General features: G+C 34.7%; 3 protein-coding genes across 3 annotated transcripts; all 3 read left to right on the top strand.

The window, feature by feature from the left end:
- The first annotated feature begins 361 nt into the window (after positions 1–361).
- Positions 362–862, top strand: LOC146746622 (heparan sulfate glucosamine 3-O-sulfotransferase 5-like). Its single transcript, XM_085498247.1, has one exon. The coding sequence runs from the start codon at positions 362–364 to the stop codon at positions 860–862; it is 501 nt and encodes a 166-aa protein (XP_085354373.1).
- A 2915-nt stretch (positions 863–3777) lies between these two features.
- Positions 3778–4896, top strand: LOC146746621 (heparan sulfate glucosamine 3-O-sulfotransferase 1-like). The gene has a single exon (XM_085498245.1). It carries the CDS (start codon positions 3778–3780, stop codon positions 4894–4896), a length of 1119 nt encoding a protein of 372 aa, XP_085354371.1.
- Positions 4897–7739: 2843 nt separating this feature from the next.
- LOC146746620 (heparan sulfate glucosamine 3-O-sulfotransferase 1-like) lies at positions 7740–8858 on the top strand. The gene has a single exon (XM_085498244.1). The coding sequence runs from the start codon at positions 7740–7742 to the stop codon at positions 8856–8858; it is 1119 nt and encodes a 372-aa protein (XP_085354370.1).
- The last annotated feature ends 2576 nt before the right edge of the window (positions 8859–11434 follow it).

The following is an 11434-nucleotide window of genomic DNA, read 5'->3' as shown; positions in this document are numbered from 1 at the left end:
CACTGCGTACATCAAGGCAAAGTTTGGAAACACATGCTATAAAGAAGAATCTTTCTCGCAGTGGTGGGCGAATAACACCCTATCGAATGAACTGTTAGTGGACAATCTGATTGGATGCAGAAGATCTATTTCAGATGCCTTCATAGTTGGCGTTAAAAAGTGTGCCACAACTGCACTCCGAGATGTATTGGCAATTCATCCATATATAATGCATAGACCAGGGGAAATCCATTTCTCCGATTGACACTTTCATGAAGGTTACCAGTGGTATCGAAAACAATTTCAGTTTTCCAAAAAATGGCAAGTAGTTCTGGAAAAGACTCCGCAGACATTCTCGTTTCCTGAAGATGCCCCCAGAAAGATGGTTGAACTTAATCCCAAGACAAATTTAGTGGTGATTCTCTGTGATCCTGTCGTCAGGGCAGTTTCTGACTATGTACACGAACAATACACTGAATTATATAAAAGATTCAACCCTCCCTATTATAGAATCAATGAACAATCTTTTGAACTGTCAGTTTTTAACGCATCTGGCACAATTGACATTGACAATGACCTCGTCAGGAAGGGAATATACTCGAAACACCTGAAGAGGTGGTTGGAATATTTCCCTAAAGAACAAATCCATGTGGTTGATGGTAATGATTTTAATTTAGATCCTGTGTCAGAAATAAACAAAATTGAAACATTTCTGGGACTGCCAAACTTTCTGCTGAAAGCACATCTGGATTTTGGGCCAGACTTCTTTTGTATCGCTTTTCCTGGTGTTCAGTGCCCAAACATAAATGTCAAGGGCAGACAGCACCCTGACATACCCGAGGTTGGTGCTACACAAACTCTACGGTTTTTATCAGCCATATGACATTGAACTTCGGCATTTGCTGAACAGAACATTTTCGTGGATGGGGAAGGATTCTCTATAATGTTACAAAATAGTGAATTTCTTAGTAAGTAGATTGTGCAATGCCCAGCACATTTAACACTGCGATAAAGACTTTCCGTTTTCGACATTGTGAGGTTCTTTCGTTTTTATGCAGAAAAAACAGTATTTTTCTACAATCATATTTATTTATTTAATTTATTGTTCATACACGAGTTGTGGAACACACTACATAGTTTGTAATTTCATTCAGCTACTTTCAGTCATAATTCAAGACAAATAAAAGCCAAAATATAGAGAATATAGCACATCTTTTTTTGGAATATTCTTGTGTAATCAGTAATCATGAAAATGATGTATGGGTGCAGAGGGAATACATTTCGTTATGAATTAATTTTAATATAAATTTCTGAATTATCTTGTCAAAAAGCAGTTTTTTTTAGTTTTTTTTTCTCCCAAAAAGGAAAGAATTTCACAATGTTGAAAACGAAAAGTCTTTATGGTACTGTTATTAGTACGTACCATTGCGATTCAACCTCGTTGTTTTTCTATAGTATTATTTGTACGTGGTATAACTGAAGCAGAAAACAATATTATAATAATACGTCTTTTGTGTCCATACGAGATGAATGGGTTACTCGGGTTAGAGTGTCAGGTCCAATTGTGTAGTACTTAGCAGTCGGTTCAGTTGTTCCATGCTGTACTAGGTCAGATGAATAATTGAGATGTGTGGAGATGGAACCAATGATAATATATAAGTACATTTTACAGATATATATATACGTTGAATAATATATAAGACATTATTCATTTATTTAGTTTATTTAACAACACATGTATTGAGTTTGAACAAGGAAGGTAGAAGTTTTTAAAAAAAAAAAATTTAAAGTATCGTCATCCCGAAAAAAGTTCACACCCTGGCTGATTTTTTTTTTCAGGAAGGAAGGGAACAAATAAATCTTTCAAATGTATATTCAGATATACCGACGCTGTGGCAGTGACAACAACTGGTCTGACTGTATTCTTTTACCATCTTCAGTTTCCATACACACCTCCACTGCAATGTACCATTCTCCACAATCTATGAGAAATGTATATCCCAGCTTATGTTGAATGTTAGGCCAGACTTTTATTATTCCTTGTTTCGCAAACCCGCCGGATGAACAGGAACCGAAAATGAAATAAAAATAAAAGTTTATTTCAGCGTAATTTCTCCCGCCCGCCGACTTGTAAGTGCAAAAAATTGCTAACAAAAATTATTTTTATCTTCAATTATTTTTCCGCCCGCCTAACAAATCCAAGTTGCATTTTCGTGGGAGTGTCATGATCAAAGTATACTTTATGCGCGTTGGTTGACAGTGAATCTCGGGTATTGATCTCTGAGTGCTGCTTGAGACTACTACGCCATGAAACTCTGTCATTGATGCTGAAAATTGTGCCAAAATTGGCGACATTGCCAACCAGGTTATACATGGAATAAAACTTTATTTAATTTCTACTCTCCGATCGATGATCTCACTTACAATTCTTTGAGAATCACACAAATCTAATAAGAAAAAAGAATTAATTAATGTTTTTCTGCCCTCTTCAAAAAAATTTACTCATAAAAACTTGAGAAACAAGAAATACAAAAAGTCTGGCCTTACCCGGAGGAATTCCCCCGAACTAGTACCGCACCACAGTCAGCTGGCGCACATCTGATATAATAAAATAAATGCGATATTTACTATATGGGGGCCGCCATCTTGAATGACGCATAAAACTAAATAAGTTCATTATGTATGTGAGTATATCTAGAGGAGGCAAGGGTTATTTTTGTTTATCGTAATTGCAATATTGTTTTGTTTGTACAACGTAAATTTTAAAAAAAATTCTGTAATTTTGTAAGTCACAGGCTAGACATACAACGTAATCAATAAAATATTTATTTTCGTACACTGTAAAAATGTGTCATTTTCTCGGTACGTACACGAATTTACATCCAAATAAAAAAGTCGTAAAGAATAATCCAGGGAAATTACATTTTCGAAACTTTTCGAAAACGTCTTTTTTTCCTTGTAAATTGTAAAAAGCCCTTTTTATTTCCCGTAAAACTGTACCCGCCACCTCTATCTAGGTATATATTGGCCTATAATATGATAGTGATGAACGGGGTGTTCCAACTGATTACTGGAAAGACATCACGATGTTCATTTATTTATTTATTTATTTATTTATTTATTTGTCTGTATATTATGTTTCTTTATCGATTTATTTGTGAATGAAAGAGCTACAACATACACGCAAAACCCACAACTATACAGACATGCAACATATAGAAGCATATTCGAAAATGGAAATAACAGTGCTTATATGCCTGGTCCAATCTACGAAAACATATTAAAACAAATGTGCAGGCCAAACAAAATACACAATTTCCATTAAAATGAATGAATAACAGCAGATTTAATACTAAATTAAAAAGAAAAAATATCATTAAAACATGCAATTATTTTTCGCAATGTCTGAAGTTGAATCCGGGTTTGAAAAGTGTTATAACAACACATTATATTTTAAAATGGTGGGTGTATCATAATGCAAGTGACAACTGAGTATGCTACAATACTAATTGTACATACAAAAAGGAGGTTCTGCCGGCCACATAGTATACAATATCAACAAGAAGAAATAATAAATCAATTTTACAAATTCAAATAAACATGAGCTAAGCCACAGCCATCAATTCTAATTAGTTTTAATGAGCTTTAATAAGGTTAATATTTGCATGGCCGGTGTATGACTATAACTGAATGTACTATTGCATTCAACTCGCAAATTATTATAATTCCACCAGGCTGCCGTACTGTAGCTTATACATAAATCACGCATTTAAATGGTTGTATGGTAACACCATCAACATGCGATTGGTTCCTCGTCTTTTCGCTATACTTTTCACTTCTAGTCTCACTTTATATTGTTGTCTATCTATCCGTCACAAACACCTTGTTGAAGATGATATACTCAGATCACAGGATACTAACATTACTGTGCGTACTAGTGTGTTGAAGAAGGTAGCTCGACCACAGACTTTACCGTCTGATGTTGGCACGAACCTCACTGCGTACATCAAGGCAAAGTTTGGAAACACATGCTATAAAGAAGAATCATTCTCGCAGTGGTGGGCGAATAACACCCTATCGAATGAACTGTTAGTGGACAATCTGATTGGATGCAGAAGATCTATTTCAGATGCCTTCATAGTTGGCGTTAAAAAGTGTGCTACAACTGCACTCCGAGATGTATTGGCAATTCATCCATATATAATGCATAGACCAGGGGAAATCCATTTCTACGATCGACACTTTCATGAAGGTTACTATTGGTATCGGAAACAATTTCCGTTTTCCAAAAAATGGCAAGTAGTTCTGGAAAAGACTCCGCAGACATTCTCGTTTCCTGAAGATGCCCCCAAAAAGATGGCTGAACTTAATCCCAAGACAAAGTTAGTCGTGATTCTCTGTGATCCTGTCGTCAGGGCAGTTTCTGACTATGTACACGAACAATACACTGAATCATATAAAAGATTCAACCCTCCCTATTATAGAATCAATGAACAATCTTTTGAACTGTCAGTTTTTAACGCATCGGGCACAATTGACATTGACAATGACCTCGTCAGGAAGGGAATATACTCGAAACACCTGAAGAGGTGGTTGGAATATTTCCCTAAAGAACAAATCCATGTGGTTGATGGTAATGATTTTAGTTTAGATCCTGTGTCAGAAATAAACAAAATTGAAACATTTCTGAGACTGCCAAACTTTCTGCTGAAGACACATCTGGATTTTGGGCCAGACTTCTTCTGTATCGCTTTTCCTGGTGTTCGGTGCCCAAACATGAATGTCAAGGGCAGACAGCACCCTGACATACCCGAGGTGGTGCTACACAAACTCTACGGTTTTTATCAGCCATATGACATTGAACTTCGGCATTTGCTGAACAGAACATTTTCGTGGATGGGGAAGGATTCTCTATAATGTTACAAAATAGTGAATTTCTTAGTAAGTAGATTGTGCAATGCCCAGCACATTCAACACTGCGATAAAGACTTTCCATTTTCGACATTGTGATATTCTTTCGTTTTTATGCAGAAAAAACAGTATTTTTCTACAATCATATTTATTTATTTATTTAATTGTTCATGAGTTGTTGAACACACTAAATAGTTTGTAATTTCATTCAGCTACTTTCAGTCATAATTCAAGACAAATAAAAGCCAAAATATAGAGAATATAGCACATCTTTTTTTGGAATATTCTTGTGTAATCAGTAATCATGAAAATGATGTATGGGTGCAGAGGGAATACATTTCGTTATGAATTAATTTTAATATAAATTTCTGAATTATCTTGTCAAAAAGCAGTTTTTTTTAGTTTTTTTTTCTCCCAAAAAGGAAAGAATTTCACAATGTTGAAAACGAAAAGTCTTTATGGTACTGTTATTAGTACGTACCATTGCGATTCAACCTCGTTGTTTTTCTATAGTATTATTTGTACGTGGTATAACTGAAGCAGAAAACAATATTATAATAATACGTCTTTTGTGTCCATACGAGATGAATGGGTTACTCGGGTTAGAGTGTCAGGTCCAATTGTGTAGTACTTAGCAGTCGGTTCAGTTGTTCCATGCTGTACTAGGTCAGATGAATAATTGAGATGTGTGGAGATGGAACCAATGATAATATATAAGTACATTTTACAGATATATATATACGTTGAATAATATATAAGACATTATTCATTTATTTAGTTTATTTAACAACACATGTATTGAGTTTGAACAAGGAAGGTAGAAGTTTTTAAAAAAAAAAAAATTTAAAGTATCGTCATCCCGAAAAAAGTTCACACCCTGGCTGATTTTTTTTTTCAGGAAGGAAGGGAACAAATAAATCTTTCAAATGTATATTCAGATATACCGACGCTGTGGCAGTGACAACAACTGGTCTGACTGTATTCTTTTACCATCTTCAGTTTCCATACACACCTCCACTGCAATGTACCATTCTCCACAATCTATGAGAAATGTATATCCCAGCTTATGTTGAATGTTAGGCCAGACTTTTATTATTCCTTGTTTCGCAAACCCGCCGGATGAACAGGAACCGAAAATGAAATAAAAATAAAAGTTTATTTCAGCGTAATTTCTCCCGCCCGCCGACTTGTAAGTGCAAAAAATTGCTAACAAAAATTATTTTTATCTTCAATTTTTTTTCCGCCCGCCTAACAAATCCAAGTTGCATTTTCGTGGGAGTGTCATGATCAAAGTATACTTTATGCGCGTTGGTTGACAGTGAATCTCGGGTATTGATCTCTGAGTGCTGCTTGAGACTACTACGCCATGAAACTCTGTCATTGATGCTGAAAATTGTGCCAAAATTGGCGACATTGCCAACCAGGTTATACATGGAATAAAACTTTATTTAATTTCTACTCTCCGATCGATGATCTCACTTACAATTCTTTGAGAATCACACAAATCTAATAAGAAAAAAGAATTAATTAATGTTTTTCTGCCCTCTTCAAAAAAATTTACTCATAAAAACTTGAGAAACAAGAAATACAAAAAGTCTGGCCTTACCCGGAGGAATTCCCCCGAACTAGTACCGCACCACAGTCAGCTGGCGCACATCTGATATAATAAAATAAATGCGATATTTACTATATGGGGGCCGCCATCTTGAATGACGCATAAAACTAAATAAGTTCATTATGTATGTGAGTATATCTAGAGGAGGCAAGGGTTATTTTTGTTTATCGTAATTGCAATATTGTTTTGTTTGTACAACGTAAATTTTAAAAAAAATTCTGTAATTTTGTAAGTCACAGGCTAGACATACAACGTAATCAATAAAATATTTATTTTCGTACACTGTAAAAATGTGTCATTTTCTCGGTACGTACACGAATTTACATCCAAATAAAAAAGTCGTAAAGAATAATCCAGGGAAATTACATTTTCGAAACTTTTCGAAAACGTCTTTTTTTCCTTGTAAATTGTAAAAAGCCCTTTTTATTTCCCGTAAAACTGTACCCGCCACCTCTATCTAGGTATATATTGGCCTATAATATGATAGTGATGAACGGGGTGTTCCAACTGATTACTGGAAAGACATCACGATGTTCATTTATTTATTTATTTATTTATTTGTCTGTATATTATGTTTCTTTATCGATTTATTTGTGAATGAAAGAGCTACAACATACACGCAAAACCCACAACTATACAGACATGCAACATATAGAAGCATATTCGAAAATGGAAATAACAGTGCTTATATGCCTGGTCCAATCTACGAAAACATATTAAAACAAATGTGCAGGCCAAACAAAATACACAATTTCCATTAAAATGAATGAATAACAGCAGATTTAATACTAAATTAAAAAGAAAAAATATCATTAAAACATGCAATTATTTTTCGCAATGTCTGAAGTTGAATCCGGGTTTGAAAAGTGTTATAACAACACATTATATTTTAAAATGGTGGGTGTATCATAATGCAAGTGACAACTGAGTATGCTACAATACTAATTGTACATACAAAAAGGAGGTTCTGCCGGCCACATAGTATACAATATCAACAAGAAGAAATAATAAATCAATTTTACAAATTCAAATAAACATGAGCTAAGCCACAGCCATCAATTCTAATTAGTTTTAATGAGCTTTAATAAGGTTAATATTTGCATGGCCGGTGTATGACTATAACTGAATGTACTATTGCATTCAACTCGCAAATTATTATAATTCCACCAGGCTGCCGTACTGTAGCTTATACATAAATCACGCATTTAAATGGTTGTATGGTAACACCATCAACATGCGATTGGTTCCTCGTCTTTTCGCTATACTTTTCACTTCTAGTCTCACTTTATATTGTTGTCTATCTATCCGTCACAAACACCTTGTTGAAGATGATATACTCAGATCACAGGATACTAACATTACTGTGCGTACTAGTGTGTTGAAGAAGGTAGCTCGACCACAGACTTTACCGTCTGATGTTGGCACGAACCTCACTGCGTACATCAAGGCAAAGTTTGGAAACACATGCTATAAAGAAGAATCATTCTCGCAGTGGTGGGCGAATAACACCCTATCGAATGAACTGTTAGTGGACAATCTGATTGGATGCAGAAGATCTATTTCAGATGCCTTCATAGTTGGCGTTAAAAAGTGTGCTACAACTGCACTCCGAGATGTATTGGCAATTCATCCATATATAATGCATAGACCAGGGGAAATCCATTTCTACGATCGACACTTTCATGAAGGTTACTATTGGTATCGGAAACAATTTCCGTTTTCCAAAAAATGGCAAGTAGTTCTGGAAAAGACTCCGCAGACATTCTCGTTTCCTGAAGATGCCCCCAAAAAGATGGCTGAACTTAATCCCAAGACAAAGTTAGTCGTGATTCTCTGTGATCCTGTCGTCAGGGCAGTTTCTGACTATGTACACGAACAATACACTGAATCATATAAAAGATTCAACCCTCCCTATTATAGAATCAATGAACAATCTTTTGAACTGTCAGTTTTTAACGCATCGGGCACAATTGACATTGACAATGACCTCGTCAGGAAGGGAATATACTCGAAACACCTGAAGAGGTGGTTGGAATATTTCCCTAAAGAACAAATCCATGTGGTTGATGGTAATGATTTTAGTTTAGATCCTGTGTCAGAAATAAACAAAATTGAAACATTTCTGAGACTGCCAAACTTTCTGCTGAAGACACATCTGGATTTTGGGCCAGACTTCTTCTGTATCGCTTTTCCTGGTGTTCGGTGCCCAAACATGAATGTCAAGGGCAGACAGCACCCTGACATACCCGAGGTGGTGCTACACAAACTCTACGGTTTTTATCAGCCATATGACATTGAACTTCGGCATTTGCTGAACAGAACATTTTCGTGGATGGGGAAGGATTCTCTATAATGTTACAAAATAGTGAATTTCTTAGTAAGTAGATTGTGCAATGCCCAGCACATTCAACACTGCGATAAAGACTTTCCATTTTCGACATTGTGATATTCTTTCGTTTTTATGCAGAAAAAACAGTATTTTTCTACAATCATATTTATTTATTTATTTAATTGTTCATGAGTTGTTGAACACACTAAATAGTTTGTAATTTCATTCAGCTACTTTCAGTCATAATTCAAGACAAATAAAAGCCAAAATATAGAGAATATAGCACATCTTTTTTTGGAATATTCTTGTGTAATCAGTAATCATGAAAATGATGTATGGGTGCAGAGGGAATACATTTCGTTATGAATTAATTTTAATATAAATTTCTGAATTATCTTGTCAAAAAGCAGTTTTTTTTAGTTTTTTTTTCTCCCAAAAAGGAAAGAATTTCACAATGTTGAAAACGAAAAGTCTTTATGGTACTGTTATTAGTACGTACCATTGCGATTCAACCTCGTTGTTTTTCTATAGTATTATTTGTACGTGGTATAACTGAAGCAGAAAACAATATTATAATAATACGTCTTTTGTGTCCATACGAGATGAATGGGTTACTCGGGTTAGAGTGTCAGGTCCAATTGTGTAGTACTTAGCAGTCGGTTCAGTTGTTCCATGCTGTACTAGGTCAGATGAATAATTGAGATGTGTGGAGATGGAACCAATGATAATATATAAGTACATTTTACAGATATATATATACGTTGAATAATATATAAGACATTATTCATTTATTTAGTTTATTTAACAACACATGTATTGAGTTTGAACAAGGAAGGTAGAAGTTTTTAAAAAAAAAAAAATTTAAAGTATCGTCATCCCGAAAAAAGTTCACACCCTGGCTGATTTTTTTTTTCAGGAAGGAAGGGAACAAATAAATCTTTCAAATGTATATTCAGATATACCGACGCTGTGGCAGTGACAACAACTGGTCTGACTGTATTCTTTTACCATCTTCAGTTTCCATACACACCTCCACTGCAATGTACCATTCTCCACAATCTATGAGAAATGTATATCCCAGCTTATGTTGAATGTTAGGCCAGACTTTTATTATTCCTTGTTTCGCAAACCCGCCGGATGAACAGGAACCGAAAATGAAATAAAAATAAAAGTTTATTTCAGCGTAATTTCTCCCGCCCGCCGACTTGTAAGTGCAAAAAATTGCTAACAAAAATTATTTTTATCTTCAATTTTTTTTCCGCCCGCCTAACAAATCCAAGTTGCATTTTCGTGGGAGTGTCATGATCAAAGTATACTTTATGCGCGTTGGTTGACAGTGAATCTCGGGTATTGATCTCTGAGTGCTGCTTGAGACTACTACGCCATGAAACTCTGTCATTGATGCTGAAAATTGTGCCAAAATTGGCGACATTGCCAACCAGGTTATACATGGAATAAAACTTTATTTAATTTCTACTCTCCGATCGATGATCTCACTTACAATTCTTTGAGAATCACACAAATCTAATAAGAAAAAAGAATTAATTAATGTTTTTCTGCCCTCTTCAAAAAAATTTACTCATAAAAACTTGAGAAACAAGAAATACAAAAAGTCTGGCCTTACCCGGAGGAATTCCCCCGAACTAGTACCGCACCACAGTCAGCTGGCGCACATCTGATATAATAAAATAAATGCGATATTTACTATATGGGGGCCGCCATCTTGAATGACGCATAAAACTAAATAAGTTCATTATGTATGTGAGTATATCTAGAGGAGGCAAGGGTTATTTTTGTTTATCGTAATTGCAATATTGTTTTGTTTGTACAACGTAAATTTTAAAAAAAATTCTGTAATTTTGTAAGTCACAGGCTAGACATACAACGTAATCAATAAAATATTTATTTTCGTACACTGTAAAAATGTGTCATTTTCTCGGTACGTACACGAATTTACATCCAAATAAAAAAGTCGTAAAGAATAATCCAGGGAAATTACATTTTCGAAACTTTTCGAAAACGTCTTTTTTTCCTTGTAAATTGTAAAAAGCCCTTTTTATTTCCCGTAAAACTGTACCCGCCACCTCTATCTAGGTATATATTGGCCTATAATATGATAGTGATGAACGGGGTGTTCCAACTGATTACTGGAAAGACATCACGATGTTCATTTATTTATTTATTTATTTATTTGTCTGTATATTATGTTTCTTTATCGATTTATTTGTGAATGAAAGAGCTACAACATACACGCAAAACCCACAACTATACAGACATGCAACATATAGAAGCATATTCGAAAATGGAAATAACAGTGCTTATATGCCTGGTCCAATCTACGAAAACATATTAAAACAAATGTGCAGGCCAAACAAAATACACAATTTCCATTAAAATGAATGAATAACAGCAGATTTAATACTAAATTAAAAAGAAAAAATATCATTAAAACATGCAATTATTTTTCGCAATGTCTGAAGTTGAATCCGGGTTTGAAAAGTGTTATAACAACACATTATATTTTAAAATGGTGGGTGTATCATAATGCAAGTGACAACTGAGTATGCTACAATACTAATTGTACATACAAAAAGGAGGTT

This window comes from Saccoglossus kowalevskii, chromosome 4 (assembly GCF_978046115.1).
Source record: "Saccoglossus kowalevskii chromosome 4, keSacKowa6.1, whole genome shotgun sequence".
In the NCBI taxonomy this organism is placed as follows: domain Eukaryota; kingdom Metazoa; phylum Hemichordata; class Enteropneusta; family Harrimaniidae; genus Saccoglossus; species Saccoglossus kowalevskii.
Note: the sequence above shows the minus strand (reverse complement) of the source record. Positions and strands in the feature narration are given on the sequence as shown.